This window comes from Salvia splendens, chromosome 1 (genome assembly GCF_004379255.2).
Source record: "Salvia splendens isolate huo1 chromosome 1, SspV2, whole genome shotgun sequence".
Lineage (NCBI taxonomy): Eukaryota > Viridiplantae > Streptophyta > Magnoliopsida > Lamiales > Lamiaceae > Salvia > Salvia splendens.
In genome coordinates this window covers 44577125-44597144 of record NC_056032.1, presented here as the reverse complement: position 1 = coordinate 44597144, position 20020 = coordinate 44577125, and the positions used below count along the sequence as shown (strand labels likewise).

At 35.6% G+C, this 20020-nt stretch overlaps 3 protein-coding genes across 6 annotated transcripts; 1 reads left to right on the top strand and 2 right to left on the bottom strand.

Moving 5' to 3' along the window:
* Nucleotides 1-3917: 3917 nt before the first annotated feature.
* LOC121801506 (FCS-Like Zinc finger 5-like) lies at nucleotides 3918-5328 on the bottom strand. Of its 3 annotated transcripts, none has more exons than XM_042201012.1 (3): nucleotides 4848-5328; nucleotides 4413-4484; nucleotides 3918-4305 (listed from the first exon to the last, which is right to left on the bottom strand). In XM_042201012.1, exons 1-3 carry the CDS (start codon nucleotides 5099-5101, stop codon nucleotides 4149-4151), a joined length of 483 nt encoding a protein of 160 aa, XP_042056946.1. In that variant the 5' UTR covers nucleotides 5102-5328; the 3' UTR covers nucleotides 3918-4148. The 3 variants fall into 3 exon arrangements, with proteins under 3 accessions (XP_042056946.1, XP_042056962.1, XP_042056954.1); XM_042201028.1 differs by having other exon boundaries at nucleotides 4417-4484; XM_042201020.1 differs by lacking the exon at nucleotides 4413-4484 and having other exon boundaries at nucleotides 4848-5318.
* A 2593-nt stretch (nucleotides 5329-7921) lies between these two features.
* LOC121754692 (phosphatidylinositol transfer protein 3-like) lies at nucleotides 7922-10790 on the top strand. Of its 2 annotated transcripts, none has more exons than XM_042150011.1 (6): nucleotides 7922-8064; nucleotides 8767-8833; nucleotides 8913-9089; nucleotides 9290-9388; nucleotides 9825-10067; nucleotides 10261-10790. In XM_042150011.1, exons 2-6 carry the CDS (start codon nucleotides 8783-8785, stop codon nucleotides 10582-10584), a joined length of 894 nt encoding a protein of 297 aa, XP_042005945.1. In that variant the 5' UTR covers nucleotides 7922-8064; nucleotides 8767-8782; the 3' UTR covers nucleotides 10585-10790. The 2 variants fall into 2 exon arrangements, with proteins under 2 accessions (XP_042005945.1, XP_042005950.1); XM_042150016.1 differs by having other exon boundaries at nucleotides 7927-8064; nucleotides 8779-8833.
* Nucleotides 10791-11199: 409 nt separating this feature from the next.
* LOC121754686 (helicase sen1-like) lies at nucleotides 11200-19653 on the bottom strand. Its single transcript, XM_042150005.1, has 8 exons — nucleotides 19494-19653; nucleotides 16658-18134; nucleotides 15647-15829; nucleotides 15015-15110; nucleotides 14730-14895; nucleotides 14459-14591; nucleotides 12609-14375; nucleotides 11200-12441 (listed from the first exon to the last, which is right to left on the bottom strand). Exons 2-8 carry the CDS (start codon nucleotides 17976-17978, stop codon nucleotides 12229-12231), a joined length of 3879 nt encoding a protein of 1292 aa, XP_042005939.1. The 5' UTR covers nucleotides 17979-18134; nucleotides 19494-19653; the 3' UTR covers nucleotides 11200-12228.
* Between the last annotated feature and the right edge of the window lie 367 nt (nucleotides 19654-20020).

Below are 20020 nucleotides of genomic sequence, written 5' to 3'. Positions count from 1 at the left end.
CATAACATTGGAAATCCTATTCCTCACTATGCATGCACTTATGGTTGCCCCTAAATCAATAAATTAAAGATAATATTTATATTTATATTTACTTTTTAATATAAATGAAATTCAGAAAAAATGGAAAATAAAAACACGAAAACACAAAATTGGAGTACTATTATTACTCTATTGATTACCATGTGTAGAATCTAATTATAAATTTATACATTGAGATATTGGCTAATGAATTGAATGAGATATTGGAGGAACCAAATTAAAAAAAGAGAGAGAGAGAGATATTGGCTAATTAAATGTTTTGTGATGTGATAAAATCAACGAAGTGACCTCTTTAATAAATTGAAAAATTGTCATAACAAAATGTGATGGGCCACGTCCGATAATGAAGGAGCTATACGTGTATTTAGTAGTAGTATATATTTCTCTACAAAATTAAATGTAGTAGTTGGAATTTAAGAAAAATGTTTTATTTGAAAATAGCAAGTACAGATAGACTTGTAAATTGTCATTTTTTTTCCTTATCGAAAATAACAATTTATGAGAAGATAGCTACATTAATACTATATTATACACGTCTAAATAATTTGGAGAGCCAATAAAGAAAAAAATTGCACTTCCCAAAATATCAATATTTCATGGTTTACTTTGCTTTGGACGCATCTCTAATTCTAACGTTAATCTATACTTGTTTTTTTATTTTGTACATCTAAAGTTATTGTTAAGAATTAAGATCATCAAATCAGTAGATTACGTAAAAATCTAAGATCAATAGTTTTTTCCATTTACTTTCATGTCAACAATCCATGTGATATTATAATTGATTTTTTTTTTCAATCAAATACATTTAACTTTCCTAACAACAATGGCATATCTTATGTATGGTCTTAACTAATCAATTAGTTTTGTAGGAGTAATTTGCATTGAGCAAGTTGTCAATGTGCACATGACTCAACTGTTTAGTGGGCCTAAATTGTTTTAAATAATATAGTACTAATGTTAGAAGTATATTGTCGCAATTGTCACTATTAAATTTTTACAGGTATAAATTTTGTAACAATAATAATAGTAATAATACTAATAATTTAAGAATCTTTGCTGTCAATCACTGCATGGCACTCCTCACCTCACCTAAGAGTCTGAGATAGACAGTTTTGTATACAATTAATTACCAATTTGAAACTTGGGTTATTAAATGATTTAAATGTATCTTTTAGAAATATGATTGAGGAAAGAAAGTAAATTCCATGAATTTTATATTCTTACTTATATTCTGTGCCTTGAGTGAATCAATTAGTACTAGAGCTCATTTCTATTTTTAATAAGTTTATTGTCCAAGTTGATGTTTCCTATTATGTGGCAGAATATGTGTGCAATTTGTCTCCCAAGGAATAATAACAAAATATAAAAATAAAAAAAAACAAATAGTACTCCATAGTTATTTAATTTTCAAGGGCTAATTAAGAAGAACCTACTCCATCTACTGGTACTTTACTAAGAATTGACAGTTACATTATAATTTAATTAAACAGTAGCTAGGTTAATTTATTTTTATTTTAATAATAAAAATGGGAGAATAAAATGGAGGAATAAAGTAAAAATGTTGGAGAAAGCATCCACCTTTCATTGAGATCCAAGAATTCTTTCCTCCAACATTTTTTCTCTACCACAATTGGCGAAATAAGTGGACCATTTGAGTCTTTGAGAGCTCATTAATTCTTGCATCTTCCTTGCCTCTCACATAATATTAATATATGTACATGTATAATATTAGTGGTAGTATAAGTTTGTTTTCTTTTTTTCATATCCCAAATCTATGGACTTTTTCAACATAGAGTATTGGTTTTTAACTCATTTACTAATATACATTTATTTAGTTTTTGATTAACTATTGTGCATTAAATTGATCATCACAAATAAATATAGGTAAATTAGAAAGTTTATTGAATAATTTAATTTCTTAATGATTTTCTGAACTCTTATGAAAGTTCTAGCAGTGGCGGATCCAGGAATTTTCGTTTGGGGGTGCGACAAATAATTATGATTTTTTAATTATTAAAAACGCGAAGATGTGCATCAGAAGAAAATCGAAAAGATAAAAACAAAGAGAATTAAAATCCTTTTGAATATTTAAAAAATATATATAATGATAAAGATATAAGAAAATGGGTCAATTTATTTTTAGAAATAGGAAATGATTGGTTTTAAATGCAATAGAAAAACTATAAAGAAAAAAAATATATGTATAAAATACATAAGTTCGAAAAACAGAAAAATAATAAAAGTAGAAAGAAGTGAAGAACATAAAAGATGAGAAGGCGTCACTAATAAGCTTTGAACCATGGTCTTCTAGATGAAATTTAGAGACACAACCACTGGACCAACAATAATATTGTGAATTTGTGCAGATATACATACAATATAACGATAATATTTGGGGGTACAGCTGTACCCCTTTGTTCCAATGTGGCTCCGCCACTGAGTTCTAGCCAGTCTATATATTGGGACGAACAAAGTATAACTTGAGATGCTTAAAATATTTGGTTGAGACATTTTTGTTACATGAAATATCAACAATACAATTATAATTTTCTTATGATCTGATATAAATATCGAATAAAATCCATTGATTAAAAATTTAAAAAATATGTGGTGCACCCACTGAGCCAAAAGTGGCGAGCTCAATGGTCCCATCTCCCTCATTGGTTCATTTTCAAGGGACCATATTTTCTCTCTCATAGGCACACTTTTTCACTCCACTCCAACAAAATTTCTAGGTGAATAATAGAGTCAATAAATCAAAATAATTTTTAATTTGATATTTACAAGATATTTAAAGAAAAAAGAATAAGAAATAAGCATATCTCTAAGAAAAAAACAAATAGAAATTCGTAGAGAAGACAAAGATCTTTACAAACATATATAAAGTCGTGGAACTTTAAATAAAAGTGGGCATAATGTATGTTGTATTGATTATATGAAGATTATTCGATTAACAATAAACCTAACCTAGTTAATTTTTATTTGAAATTAGTAGAGAATACAAAGCTCTTTAACAAACATAATGTCGACCAATTTTACATAAAAGTGGGCATATGCATCTTGTATTAATTATAAGAAGTTTAAAAATTAATTTCTAATACAATCATTTTGGGATTTTTTTCGCATGTATTATTTCAATAGCCTACCGCCTACGTATCTTAAATTATTAGCACGATATATACATAATAGTACATATCTTAATTTATAGTGTGGCTTAGAAGGTAAAGTAGATTAAAAGAAACTAATATACTCTACTTACTATTTAGTAGATTAATTGCATTTCTCTATATGACATAAAATCATACATTTAATATCTTTCTTTATTGTTCTCTTCTAAAATTTTCTAATGCTCTGTTTATTTAAACATCATTTTCTCAAATATATCAGTGTAAAAAAATCAACAAAAATAAATGAGGCGATAGTGATACAATCAATATACTTCAATATACTCCATTTTGACCACACAAATTTGATGTATGTATTATGGGTTACACATCGCTAAAACTTTGGGTTTTCGGAAGTTGGAGGTAGAGAGTGATAGTTTTGTTGGAGTTTCTATGATTATGGGGCTCGTCGAGGTATCCATCTATTGTCGGGCAATTGTGCACAAGGTGCAAGAGTTATTAAAGGATTTTGATTCAGCGGTGGTACAACATGTGCACAGAGAAGAGAATTTTGTTGCTGACTTTATGTCACAATATGCTTATAGGTTTTATAGAGGAATGCATTTATTAGGAACAGTCCCTATGGAGCTCCGTAGTTAGCCGTTGCATAATAGAATATGCGTTTCTTATATTTGGAAGTTTTGTTTGATTTTCAAGCAAAGCGTTAGTTACCAAAAAAAAATATACTTAATAATAAAAATTTAGAGATGGAAGTTACAAAATTTTCAAATTTCAATAAAACAAAATAGTGAGCTCAAACTCAAATCGATACAATAATTCATTTTACTTAACATATCCAATCCCAATTCAATTCCTAAACAGCGCAATTAACGTAAATATAATAATAGAAGATCGAACTATTCTTCTTCATTTTTTTCTTATATCATGCTATGATCAAATCTCAGCCGTTCAATAAGATGAACGGAGAGACATCAACGGCCAAACTTACACGGCAGCGGCCACTGATTCGCCGCCGCTGGAGAGGTGATTCACGGCGGCGGTTGCAACCTCCTTCTTAGAAATTGAACACTTCTTCTCTCTCCACTCGTCTTTTGTCATCTGATGCTGCCTGCACTCTGTGCTGCAAAAAGCAGTATCACCTCTGCACAGAAATCAAATTACAACTTGATTCAATTTTTTTTGTAGTAATTTATTTTCCTTATAATTTCTACAGGAAATTGAAAATTAAAAAACTACAGTATAGTTTACAAACTATTCTCCCTGACTCTTTGCTGTAGATTTCCCAAACAAGAGAGACAGGCGACAGCACATGATGAAAATCTGGTGCATAGAAAAATAATGGAAATAATTGAGTTGTCGAAGCTCAATAATTCCAATATTGTCCAACCACATCAAATTTAATAAGAGTACTTGATTTCTCTTCTAAAAAATATTCATATGCTGTATCCATAATTTATCTGCATCAAAACTCATTAATAAACTAGGAGTACAATTGATTACTTGAAAAATTAAATCAATTAATTACTTCAAAAATTAAATCAATTATTTACTTCAAAAATAAAATCAACTCGCGGCGAATCAAGCAATTGAAGCAGTGAAGGAGGCGTGATTCTGATCTGAGAGACACAAAATTGAAAAAAAAAACAGAACACGCCTTGATTTTCAGTATGTGAATAAAAATACCTATACATGTAGATGTCCTGGCCGGAGATGAGGCGGCGCTTGCAGAGGGAGCAATCTCTGAGGAAATTAGCGGTTTCGACGAAATCCGACGAGCTGCGGCGGTGAGAGGCGGCGGCGGAGAAAGCGCCGCTGAAATTAGGACTCAGCTGCGGAAATACGCGGTCGTCTTCGCCGCCGTTGATCAGATCCAGCGTGAATTCCGTCATGCTCAAATTCCTCTTCATCGGTGGACGCCCCCTCTTTCCCAGCGACATCTCTCTCTCTCTCTCTCTCTCTCTCTCTCTCTCTCTCTCTCTCTCTCTCTCTCTCTCTCTCTCTCTACTCGCAGAGCGTCTCTCTCCGTAGAAATTCGAGTGTGTTCATATCTGGATTCCTATCATATGGAGATGGAGAAATTCTAGAGAGAGAGGAGAGCGGTGGTGGGGGTGGGAAGAGTGAGAGCTGGGGAATATAAGCTTGGTGAAGGGAAATTGTGAGCCGTTTGTTTTCTTTTTTTTTCATTAAATAATAATTTAATTGTTTATGAGATTAAAGCAAAATGATTGCATTATTGTTTGGGAAGCCGACGTCAGCAGTTATATCTGGAAAGAATCATTTTGTTTATTTTACTCCATTTATTAGGATTTTATCGTAATTCTGAATATAATAAACTTGGAAAAATTAGTTGCATCTGATTTTCGAATTGCCGAATTATCGATTTAATGTGACTTTGCAACTAATTGAAATTCAGGTGTTTGGCATGTTGGTTGACGTCACAATTTTCGGTTTCAATAAAATCCTCGCTCCATCGTTACTTTTATTTAAATCAAAACCTGTAGTAAGTTGAAAGCTCTAAATATTTCGCTTCAAAAGTTTGCAATTATTATGTATTAGAATTAGAATTGGAAAATTAAAATATATAGTATAGGATTAATTAGTTTGTTTACCATTTAGTTTTCAGCTTATATAACCATCTCATTGTATTTTGTAGTTACCAATTAAAAAAAATGTAGTAATTAAAGATTTCTCTCTCTTTTCTCTTCCCTCTCACATTTAGGATTTATGTAAAATCTTCATCCTACTTCAAGGGAGGTTTCTCCATCCTATTCAATTCTCAATATTTTACCTTTTGAAATTCAATTAAACCAATTTTTTTATATTGTTGAACCATGACAACAAGATAAGCAATAAATGCATCGATATACGACCATGAAAATGTAATCGCCTCTTTGGATTTTTCTTAGTATGGACGTCTTCAACACAACTGCGACTTGAAGAAAGCACAATCTAGTAGGATCAGGTTAGTTCGATGAATTAGGCGATAATGATGTAGCCATAGAAGAACTGAATTCTGCTCCTTTCTCCCTTATCTAAACTGCTGCGTTGATCTCAATCGTCTTATTTTTTCTTATCCAAATGAATAATTTAGTTTATTTTCGTGTATGATAGTTTCTTTAGGACTTGGGGTTTTTGATTGGAGAATGAATCTGATTTCACATTTTTTAATCGGAGAGTAATATGTTGTTTGTTGAATTTTATTTTAGTGTATGAATATTTTTTCTTCAAGAGACCTTTATACCTAATAAACCACAAACCCTTAGAGCATTAGCAATGGCTCTGAAATGCCTTCATTGTAGAGCAAGGCCAATGGCCACTTGGCTCCTCACAGGATCTCTTTTTTTTTATCCGCGGTATATATCTCATTCTCCAACAATTATTCACATTCATCTAACTTTATTTTTATCTCACTCTATATTGCTTTCAATGTTTTTAGTTAGTTTATATATATATATATATATATATATATATATATATATATATATATATATATATATATATATAGGGTTTTGATCCATGCAAAACCATTCTTAATACAAAAATGCAGAACCAAGCATACAAAAGTCATTTTTAGGTCATTGTAAGCTTATTTTTACGTCATTTTAGTAAGGATGACATGAAATGATCTTAACATGACCTCAAACCCAAAGTTTATAATATGACCTAAAACTGCTTTACAATGACCCTCCGTGTTTTTGTTTAATTATTGACCATTGGATGGTCAAATCTCATGGTCAGGATTTGGTCTGGATTTTGTATTAAGATCAAGTTTTGTATTGATCATTTTCCTATATATATATATATATATATATATATATTTTAAATGTAGGAAGTTTTCTTTTTCATGAAATTTGTTTTTTTATTATAGGGAGATAGGCCTACTGACATGGCAAGAGAAAATGAAGATAGACCCTGGAGCGAGCTCCAGATAGAGAGGGGACACCATTGTTAATGCCCTTATGATATATTTACAAACACATATATGATACAGAGTATATAGACCTTCTTTTCCTATTCTATAATGTTCTATATCTCTATAATTTTCTCTAGAATAGTTTCACACTTTCACCTTTTAATCACAAAATCCGAAAAGTTCTACTATTAATATATACTTCTATTATATAATTATAGACAGTTCTATTACAAATTATAATCATAAAAATAAGTTTACTTTTTCTCCCAACAAAAATTTCTCAATATATATAATTTTTCAGTTGATGATAAATGGTGTTATATTTGTCTTTGATAATGTCTCAATTTTCCTAAACTTTTACATAGTTTATTTTATTATTCTTCATTTTGTTATTATTGTGTTAACACTTAACATAATTAACTAATGAATATATACAATTTCATAAAATAGAAAATGAAAACTGATAGTACTACAACTATAACAGACGGAGTATTAAAAATTTAAAATATTACTACCTCCGTCCCCAAAAATTTGTCCCACTATGACCCGGCACGAGTTTTAAGAAATGTAATGGAAAGTGAGTTGAAAAAGTTAGTGGATTGTGAGACCTACTTTTATATATTAGTTTTATAAAAAAATGTGAGTATGAATGAGTTAGTGGAATATGAGGTCCACTACGAAAATGGTAAAAGTGAAATGAGACAAATTTTGGGGGACGGACGAAAATGGAAAACTGGGACAATTTTCAGGGACAGGAGGTAGTATGATTCTTTGACATTTTCTACTAGAATTCTTCGTTATCGTTTAACACATTCAAACTGGTCAATAAGTTGGAATTCTCGTCCCTTAGCGTTTATTACACATAATTTCATTAATAATCAATTGTGAACAACAAATCCTCACATTTTTTCATTTATCCTGCAAATTCCCACCTTCTAAATCTTAATCATTTACCATAAAATTCCATTCTTTATACCCAGTTTACAGGTTCCTCCTTCTATCTCTCTCTTTTTATTTTTCATAAATTTCAACTTTTGCTCAACTTTGAATGTGGGTTTGTGTGTGTGTGTGTTTCTTCTGCCTGTTGGACTCTTTGACTTTCTTAAACTTTGATTACATGGTTTGGCTTGCTTTGATTTTGTGATTGTGTTTGAGACATTTCTTGGAATTTCTTGAGCTGAATGATAGGTACTTTTGGATTCAATTTTTTGATGGGATATGTTTGTTTCTTGTTCATAATGCCCCCAAAATATGCATAAATGTAGTGGAAGATCAAATATCCCCCCTTTGAATAAAATGGATCAAGTAATATAGACAGGGAAAGATAATTGTTGGAGCTATTAATGAGTTTAAAGAATTTGCATTTCCCCTAAAAGAAGTTTGACTTAAGAAATGTAGTATAATAGATATGGGATGAAATTGGTTGAACCATTAATGGGAGTTAGAAGAATTTGCTTTGTGTATTCAATTTTATTGCAAATGTTAGTAGGTGAGCCCTAGAGTAGTAAGGATCCCCAACCCCTAATCTAACTAACTCAGAAGCTTAACATGTAGGGGCCTACCGGCCTAGCCAGGGCGCTCGTCTATGCACCGTAAGATTATCGATAGGATAGCCACACGACACGAAGTTGCTATTTAAGACTTCGCATAGCTTTCTTTTACATGTTTTTGTTGATTCTAACCTTTCAGCATCTTTGAAAGCATAATGAGTGCTGGCGAAGATGAATCCTTATCTCGAGAAACGCAGCAGGCGAAGGTATTTCTTGATACGGCCTATATACATTCGTGTCGTGTTTCTGTGTAGTGTTATTGGTTAACACTGTGTTTACATCCAGATCAACGAGGTAAGGAAGTCAATCGGGCCATTGTCGGGGAAGCTAGTCATCTACTGCTCGGATGGATGTATCGCAAGATACCTGAGGGCACGAAATTGGAATACCAAAAAGGCCATCAAAATGCTCAAAGCATCTCTAAAGTGGAGATTGGAATACATGCCAGAAGAGATACGTTGGGTAATTGTTTTGCAACCGAAGAACTTATAGTTCTACGAAAATAATTCATCAATCGATTTTAAGTGTTTTTCCTCTGTATATCTTGAGTTTACTAATGATGTCTCAACTCCTTTGTGAAGAAATGGAATACATTCAAATTTAACCTGTTTGGTTTGAGATTTTGGATCTATGCTTGTCTCATACTGTTGTTGTCTGATTAGGATGACGTTGCAGTGGAAGCAGAGACGGGAAAGATTTACAGATCGTCTTACAAAGATAAACACGGGAGGCCGGTTCTTGTCATGAGGCCTCGTTGTAAGGTTATAACTTCAACTCACTTTCTGGCTGTTCGATTATGCATCAAGCTCGTCTTTTGTGTTGTTGAGATGTGTAACGAAGCGAGGCCAAACCCGTGAAACATATACAAGTATCGGATCATATGCCGTGTAGGAACTAAGAACCAATCTGGATCATTGAAAATTCTCATCATCCACTTTCAATTGTTTTGCTTTCATTTCTCATACAGAGATATTTTCAAGATTCATAATTTGTGTTTGGAACAAGACCATAATAGAGTATTACATATAGTCGTCTACTTATATATGTTTAGATAGTTCAAAATGTATGAGAAATGATCTCAAATGTTGGCCTAACAATAAAGTGGTTAACGTAGGCAAAAGTCTCAAATTCAAGTTCATTGTGGCGTGTTCTTTAAATTTACTATTACGATTAAAATTTCTCGTTTTTTTTGTGCAGAACACGAACTCAATAAAGGGACAAATCAAGTACTTGGTATATTGCATGGAGAATGCAATTCTGAATCTTGGTGAGGAACAAGAGCAGATGGTGTGGTTGATTGATTTCCATGGTTTCAGCTTGTCCAATGTATCACTCAAAGTTACCAAGGATACGGCGCATGTATTGCAAAACCATTACCCCGAGAGGCTTGGCGTTGCCATTTTATGCGACGCCCCCAAGATTTTCGAGCCATTTTGGAAGGTATGACTCTACATTTAAGAACTGCCTAATCTTAACAAATGGCTCTTCTTACTTTGGTAGATATAACATGAACAAACAAGTAAAAAATGATGTCAAATTCACCTTATTTTTGTACTTCTACTATTTTCCATTACTTTCTCAAGTTTTTACTGCACACACTGAGATCAACAAATTTGTGGCTTCAACCATTCAGATGGCAAAGCCCTTTCTAGAGCCTAAAACGGCCAACAAAGTCAAGTTCGTTTACTCCGATGATCCTAACACGAACAAGGTCATGGACGAGTTGTTTGACATGGGGATGGTAGAGTCCGCATTTGGTGGGAGAGACGTGGAGGATTTTGACATCAACAAGTACGCAGCAAGGATGAGGAAGGACGACGAGAAGCTTCCCTTCGTGTGGGGAGCACATCATAGTTTGATATCACCACCACCTGTTTCTACAGCGGTGAGCTCTACGAGTTCAGACTCGGACCCCGAAGCCTTTGATATGAAAGAAAGAGAATGCCGTGATTTCTAGCGATGAAGATAGGGGCGCCAAATATTGCTGAGCTACAATGGATATTTTTCCTTTAAAAACTCAATACAAATTTGGGTTTATAACTATTCAACCAACTTTTCTCACTACAAAATTTGAATGTATGATGTAAGATACTATATAACATAGTACAATCATAAACAGCATCTGACCTTGAATTAATGTTAGCAAATATGAGAGCTGTAAAATATGAGATTCCTGCAAGTTTTCTTGCTACATAAAATGATTAATCAACAACAAACACAACCATTCTGTAGAGCACATGTAGCCAGAAACCGCCCTCGTAACAAGCATTAAATCACTTCATAAACGAATCATGGGAGTACCTGGAAGCAAAGACGTTGCAGATATAATCACGCCAGAGAGGGCAGCTTCGCTCAGAGCTGACAAGAGATTGTGGACAGTTTTTGCATAATCAGAATATGAAATTTAATTGATGACAAAAAGAATACCCGGTACCTGTACTGATGAGATGCGCCATCCAAGTCGACCATGGACGGATATGCTGAAGCAACTCCATAATAGCAACAGATGGTATATAACATATTATATGTACAAGACAAGAATAAATGTTATAAGGAAACAGAGAATGTGAACTAAAAAGAAATCAATCATTTGGATTAATTCAATTTTTGAAATGTTAAGCTTTGCTGAAGTAATGGAGGCATATATAATATACTAACATCCTTTTTTCATCTTTAAAAGAATTTTCTAGCGCATCTACATTCTGTACAACACCTTTTGCAGTGTGGCAAACTAAGCTGGTTCATATCTTCAGCGAACGCTCGAAATTCGGCCACCAGCCATCCCGGAAATAATATTCCATTTCCATGTCTAGAGTTTCTGAAGTGTGCATCAAAGAGTAGTCAGTTACTGACAGCTCTGTTCAAGGTAACCATAGTCGTACAGCCATAAGAAATCGTGAGATCCTTCATCTTAAATACATGTTGAGCTGTGTAACGCATTAGATAAGGAAAACTTGTCGGAGAAGAAAATCAAGAATCTCCATAAGGAATCCTCCTTGAGAAACTGTTTCATAGTAAGACATGATGTCCCATCCATCCTAATCTATCCAAATAATTCAGTAAATCATTGAAGATTATTGCATTTCCGATTCTAAATGTTGCACCTCGGTATAATGAAATCTTATCAGTACCTGAGGAAGGGATTTCACTCACCCCCACATAAGCAAACATCTTGAGGTGACCAAGCAAACTGCAACCTCAAAGTTATTTAACCGAAATGCAAAGATCCTTCAACAAGTAGCCATGTTTTCATAAATATGCTTTTGACGTTGAAGCCCATCTTCCTGCAGTGCCCCCAAGTTGGGGCTCCTCTCCAGGGAACTTGCCGCTTTTATCATCTTCCACAGTCCAAGCAATCACAAGGCCAAGGATGGGTTGGTTATTGAATGGTACTTTCAAGATCATACCCATATTCACATCATGTTTTCCAATAACAGCAGCAGTTTTCTGCTTCTTTTGTATGCCATGTTGTTAGGCATCTCGAGATTTGTCAATAGGTTAATAATCACAGTCATCCAACAAATCTGCTCCCGCCCTTCGGCTCCATTCCTTGGAATTTTAAATACAATTCATCTTCTTTCGATGGTGTGCCAGATCTGGACTATACTTGTGAATCATATGATCTGTATCTTGGCCCAGATCTCAAGCCCCTTCCACCAGAGAGCTTGGAGGAAAAAGCGCCATAGGTAGGATTCTCAGGGATAAACTCTTTAGGCAGAGAATCCATGTCTAAGTAACAGCTTCGTGCTTTGGAATCATCAATTAGTGCAGCCCAATCATCAGACTGCACCAGCGCATTTGCATTTCCCATTACCTGTGAGCATGGGAACAATGTTAAAACTCACATAGGTGTCTTCATAACCCCCTACTAGCCATGAGGTGGTTTTTTATTATTTTTTTTTATAAATTTTAGAGTAGAAACTCTTATAAGAATGAAGAAGAATAGAAAAGACGAAACAAGGAAAGAAAGAAGAATTTTACCCAGAGAGCTCTTCTTGCTCGAGTAAGTGCAACATTCATCCTACGAATGTCCGCAACGAACCCAACTCCATGACTTGATGCGCGCACACAAGACATGATTATGACATCACGTTCTTGGCCTTGGAACGCATCCACTGTATTAATATAGATGTCTTTCCCATCATCTGAATTCAAAACATCCTTGAACTCCCTTTGAAGGCATTTCAACTGCAGCTTATAAGGAGTAATTATACCAACAGAAACTTTCCCAATTCCCAATGATTTTATAGCCTTCTGAAGGTGCTCATATAAGCGAACACAAAACTGTGCTTCTTGTGTATTCTGATAAGACACGGAACTCCCCCGATGAGATTCGCGCCCATAACTGATATCAAAAAAGACATAAGGCCTCAGTAGCGGATCTTTGTAATATTTTTCATCCGGCAAATTAATAACACTCTCACTATCTGTAAGACGTCCTTGGTAAAAGTGTCTTGAAGGGAAATCCCTAATGTGAGGATGCATTCTATATTGCACAGATAAAAGCATTGTTGGGCAGCCTGCTTGCTGAAACCTCTCAAACAGGCTTCTACTGTACAACAAGGTTCCCGCAGCCTTACTGATAACAGTGGCAGGAAGCTGCTGTGGATCCCCCACAAGAACACACCGAGCTGCACCAAGAGAAAGTGGAGGTAGGATTGCCACTTCACTAGCCTGTGCTGCTTCATCAATAACAACCATGTCGAAGCCATGAGTTAGACGAGAGAACAACTTGCGCCCACTACTCGAGACAGTAGTGAAAACAATTTCAGCTTCATTGGCAAAACTTGCCTCCAGATTTGCTCGAGCTTCCTCCAAATTAAAGTTGCTACCAGCTCGAAACCTACCTTCCACAATGAGAAGTCGGGACATCTCAACCAGAGTTTTATCTCTATTTTCTACAGCTGCCGCAAGGTTTTGAAGTAATGCATCTCGGTTTTGGTCTCTTGCCAGAAGAACATCAGGATCAACACCAACAGATCCCTGTGCACGTCCAGTGATTGCAGCAACATTAAGTTCTCTTTGAAGGTAAGCAATTTGCTGAGCTAACTGGTTTTCGCGAATCCTCAAACTGTGCATCCATCCATGGACCTCGTCACGACTTTTCGATAAAAGTTGTTCTGTCCTTCGTTCCACAGAAACTGCCTGAGCAGCTTTAGTCTGAGAATCCACACCAACTCGAGCAACATCAGGGCGATAAACCTTCATTTCGCCATCAATAAATCCACGGTCAAGCACACGTGAAAGCAACTCATCAGTTGCTGCATTTGAGGGAGCACACACGAGCATTCTTGGCTTTGGGCAAAGTTTTGGAAGAGTCCGAAATAGATTCTGGTCCATGCTCTGCAGAACTTCATCAATGGAACCAGAGGCCACACTGTCTGAGTTGCTCTCATTAACCTGCTTATAGCTTTCAGGCGCCAGTTTCTTTAGCAATGCCATATAGTAGTGCTGGTACTGGACAAGGTGGATCACATTAAGCATTCCCCAGACAGTATGTGTTTTACCTGTGCCAGGAGGACCCTGGACCAAAGTAAAGGGCCATGGTTCTGATTTCTTCATCACGCCATTTGATGTACCAGCCGCTGTATGCGTTGCAGCCCATTGAATCGCAGCTAACTGGGGTCCATTAAAGGTTCTGCGAAGGTGTTCAACAAAGTTTGGAGTGAAGCAATCAGGCATAGCTGGTGGCTGTTCTTCATATTTTGGGAACTGGTCTGGACTAGGCTGAAGAATAGCATTTTGCATCTGCAAGAGGTATCAGCAATAATCAAGCTAAACAGTTTAAATCATGCATGCCATTCTCTGCACAAACTAGTTTCGAACAAGACCTGCATATTAAGACGACGGAATGCATGCAGAGCAACATATTCCCGTTGTGTGGTTGCGAGAGTTCCAAGCAGAGTCAGGTACCATACACCCCCGGGATGGAGCTTCCGCAGAATATGGTCATCATCAATCTTGCTAAAATATAAACAATAAAATATTTCGTAAGTACTAAGTTCATGAGCCAGAAATTATAAAGCCTAGATGCACTAATTGCTCTAACCTAGCCAAACCAAAACGAAAGACAAATGGAACAAGTTGACAGGGATGTTCCACCTGTTAGAATCATACAAATCTCCAACATAGAAGTGAAGAATTGCCCCAGTATACTCTCTGGTATCGATAGGTATATATCTCCTGACTGTCCCAGCCACACGGCCGCTAACTTCTGGCTTCTCCTCGTCTTCCAGGGCCAAGGAACTACTATTTCTCCTAATATGCACTGGATCACCCACAGAGAGCATGTTAGAGATATAGCTCAGTTTATAAATGACATAAAATTAATGTTTATCTGAAACGAAGGGGAGAATTAAACATGAGAAATTAACATCATATATTCACCTGCTCCAGGCTTGGGGGATGAAAGAACTGCAACTTCTCCCTCCTTGAATGACCATTTGTATTCATGCGGTGGAGTCAAAATCACATCAAACCATCCTGGAAATCCAAAAACAGAAAAGAACACACTTCAGCAGCCGGAGGGAACAAAATTTCATAGAGCTAGTATTAAAGATCTGCCAAGAGGAGTTCAGTGATTTAAAACAAGTAAAAAATATGAAAATTAGTTGCTCTTTGCTTCATAGTAAAGATTAAGAGAAACCAAAAACATTACTTAAAAAGTAAAGGGGGGGAGAGAGAGAGAGAGAGAGAGAGAGCAGGATGACTAAAGTGCATCAGTAAAGTTGTATTATAACTATTAAAAGGATCTACTGGTTGGCAGGAATTAACTTCAATCATTATAACACATGAAGATAACTAACTGAGAATCATCATTTTCTGGATTCCTCATACGTCGTTTTCACGAAGCAACATAACAGACAACAACAATATCAAATTAGATTTCAACAGCTACAGAGAACATCTTGCTGGTTTATACTGGGCATGTAGAACTTCTGCATGCAGCTTAAATATTGAAGAACAAGATGTTATACTAAGATTAAGTATGAGATAAAGTCGAAGTATTAGAACAGTACCCCTTTCCCGCCGTTCAATGCTTTTTATGCATACCCTAACATGATTTGAAACTGTTTCTAATGACTCTTCCCAAGTACTATAAAGTTGCGCTCGACATTCTTCAAAAAGCAGGGGCTCAAATACACTGATATAGTCTTCAACTGAATCAAAGCTACCAGGAACACGCTTCAGCTCCTCTTCCTCTGTTTCAAAGAAACATGTAGGTATAAGTGAACTAAAAATGACATGTCATAGATAATGTTATATTCAGTAATAAGAAAACAATAATTCTGGGCAGCGGATGCCATGAGATCCAGAATCACAAAACTGCTGGCTAAAGCGAAGGAGTTATTTGGTTTCAGTTCCAGTTTTGGTTCCAATTTCTAATTTGCAGAGTTTTAGGCACTCTAACTATGGAAAACAAAAAAGAAATCTTTTAACACTGCACCATGGTCACAAAGCAAATAAGTACACAGTTTATAGGACCTATGTCACATTTTACAGTAAAGTATCCAAAAGATTACACTTCTAATTCAATAGAAGGTGTCAAAATATGGAAGGAAGTAAAAGCTGAAAGAAATCAACAAATGCCAGTCAAGAGGCTCACTGAATAAATCATTAATTGACAACCAAATGCATCACTGCAGTTGTATACATATTACATGCCACAAAGAAGGGAGGCAGCAAGGTTGTTGCTTCCAAGTTTTCACCATTAGCATCAAGAAAATCACAGGATGTTTAATCAGATTTATTGTGCACATAACAAGAAAACGTGTTATTTCTCATCACCGACATGTATAATCATACTGGAATAATGTAGCACAAGGTAGGCTAACTATGAACTCAATCAGAACAGCTATCATGAATTAAAACATACCATCCTCTTAACTACGAACTCAATCAGAGCAACTAGAATGAATTAAATTGTACATGATGGAAGAAAGTATACTTAACATAAGGGGTAGGTCATCAAAACAAAGATGACTAACATCAGGCAAAAGTAGTGCAATAACAAGTTTATACTTAGATACCTGGATGATGCCAAAATGATTCATTTGTCACCTCACGCAGAAGGCGCTCCACAGAGGAATCTTGATATTGGTTGCTTGTTGTAGTTTGTTTCTTGTTAGGTAGCTTTTTCGCAGCTAATTTAGGATCAACAGAAGTCTGGCTGCTAATAGCTGGTTTCCTACCAGTGAACTGTGAATTCTTATGTTGCCTTGTGTCAGGAGGCAGCTTCCGAAGCACTGGTGTTTGTCCTTCTGAAGAAACATCAGTCGCAGTGTTGAATTTCCTAGGAACACCATTAGAGCCAGAACTATGGTCACCATTACTCTCAGATTTACACTCATTTGACTCCACAAAAGAATTTCCTTCATTGCTCAACAACTCAGATTGTTTTGCATCTCTAACTACAAGCTGACTTTGCTTATCCCCACGTTCAGCAGATCCCGAAGTAGGACGGGTTTCTTTCATTGTCCGAGTTATAGTTGGCGCAGGAATCTGCCTTCTAGGAGTCGAGGACTTCAAAACACCAGCTTGCTTAATATCTTCTAAATTGAGAAACATGGTCTGCCTGCTGCGCTTCTTCCCTAACATTGCTTCTTTTTGCTGGTCCAGCTTAGGACGCTTTCCAATACTATTTCCATACTTCAATGCATGATTAGCTTCAATTCCTTTAACTTCTCTTTGTTTTGGCACTGGAGCAGATTCTTCCGAACCCTCCATGGATGCATGGCCTTTCTTATCATTTGTTTCAGGATTCTTCTCCAATAGGCCACCATTTTCATTTTTTACATTACCATGATTAGGAGATAAATTATCAGCACCTGCAACGTGGACATTGTTCTCAATCATCTCGACTGTGTTTTTGTCCAAAGCCTGTTTATCATCAGCACCAGTTGAGTCTTCACGAAGAACACTTCTTTTGTAAGCATCGCCAGAGCCCTCTGCATCAGACCATTCCCCTTCTTCCTTCTCTGCATCCTGAACATCTAATAAACCTGATCGTATGATTGGTGAATCCTTCGTATCCTGGCCATTGCTCGATTTGGATGAAGATGCAATATTGCTAGGCACGTCCATGAAACTCTTTTTTTCATCCAAAACATCAGGTCCCTTAACAACTTTGGACCTGACGAATGGCTGGAAACCAGATACAGACGAAGCATGGGAGAAAGCATTGTTATTTACTATCCCTTGGAGACCAGCAGATGCCACAAACAAGTCAGTTGGTGCAGTGATTGAAGGAATAGCCCTCTGAGGCTGGAAGCAAACAACACTATTGTTATCATCTTCATTTTCAGCAGGTGGTTCATTAAGATCAAATAGCAGCCTTCCTTTGGAGCCCATTTCGCAAGCAGTTGCATACAACCAAACAAATATGTCCAAATATGTCTACTAGCAATTTTATTTCTAGTCAAAAGCAAGCACTGCAAGCTCATAAAGTGGCAATCAGCAGATATATTCAGACCTTGTGAATGGCCACATAAACAACAAAAGCACCTTCTGCACCAAAGATGGAAGAGAAAATGTATAAGAACAGGTGCATCCATGCACATTGATACCACAAATGAGGGGCACAGGAATCATAGGGAACACACAAAAAAGGTGTGTGAAATATTCATATTTAAAACAATGTTTTCTAACCCACAAGACAATGCTGCATCAGTTACTGTGCTAGTTTTACTTACAAAATAAAAAGAAAGGCAGAACTTGGCACGAAGCAAGACTAAAAAACATAATACAGAAAGACAGGCACATGGCCACAGAGAAGTTAAAGCCTAATTGCATCACTATCTATAATACAGTCAAGAAGGAGATTTCCAACAGCCACCTAAAGCATATGTGCATGCGCACTTGCAAGGACAGTGGAAGGTGATCATAATATATTTATAAAATATTCCCCATAGTCATCTCATATTCCAATGTTAATAATGTGTTTGAATCAATCAGTAAATGTACATAGTATACCACAATATATGAACACAAAAAACATGAATCAAACAACAAGTTTACCTAGAGAAACAAGGGATCTGTTTAGATACAGAAAGTGAGAAACAATAGAGATACGGCCACCACCCCTAGGAACCGATTCTTCACAATCATTATCAAATAAAAACAGCCAGATTGTCGTCTGATTGAGGCAATTAAAATTAAGCGATTAAACAAGAATATGAACACCCTGGAATCAAGACTACATACATTGATACCTAATAACCAGAGTTGACAATAAAAAGTAGATCCTACATTATTTAGTTACAATCTGTCTCTATTAAGCCCGTTATACATTAAATAACCTCCACCAAATCACATTCTTACATTTAACAACCATTTATCACCTCCATAAACACACAGGGCAAAACATTGGGGAGAACAAAAATTATCGGCACAATCCTAAATTACTTTCAGTTCCACTGATGCATAGAATATTCAGTACCAGCCTCCCCATTATAACAACAACAAATCACAAACCGACATTCAACATTCAAATTCACACTCCTCCCAACTAACTAAGCACTAAAAAAAGCGAATAGCGATAATTAAACATAACACAAATCACCAATACAAACAAACAACAGATTAAGAACTAATTTACCAGCAATTGAATAATAAACAACACCTAATTCACACACACAACTAAAAATAAAACTCTCTTGTCCAGATCGAAAACAGCTCAGGATTAGCCAATCTCAACAGTAAAAACGAATTAAATTACTCATGAAATTATTCAGCGATCTATTTCCCAATCAAATTAATTAATCTAATCTTCTGAATCGAATTAATAATCATTTTTCCTCGCAAACATAAAATTCAACAGCTGAGGGAAGAGGGAGAGGAAAAAAAGTCAGAGAGAGGAGATTTTACCTCACAAGGATACCAAATCTAGAGAGAGAAAGGGGAAGAATATAGATATAATAATAACCAAAGATTGAATACTGTAATTGCTGATTTTTATGTGTGACACATATATTAGTGGTTCTGTACGTATAATTGTATCTATAGGCGGCGAGAGAGAGAGAGGGGGTTGCAGTGAGAGAATGCAAAAAAAGAGAAGGTTTCAAGGGTTATTTATAGGTAACAATGAGGGTGAAGTTACCGGCTACAGGTGAAGCCGGTGGCCAGATATTCAATTGCTCATCGAGAATTAAGCGGAGGGGTGTTTCGGTAATTTCACATTGTAATGTTCCATGCTTTTTGCTAGAGCGGGGTCAATCATGAATTTCGGTGGATTTTCTTTTTTTTGCCGAGGATAATTTATTTGTTTTGTAATATCAAATCATTCTGAAAAATTAATTATAGTAAGATGATTAATTCCGACCAAGAAAATTAATTTTATACGTTGATGGCATATATTTTAATGCAAGTATAAAGAGATTGGTTAAAAAAATTAT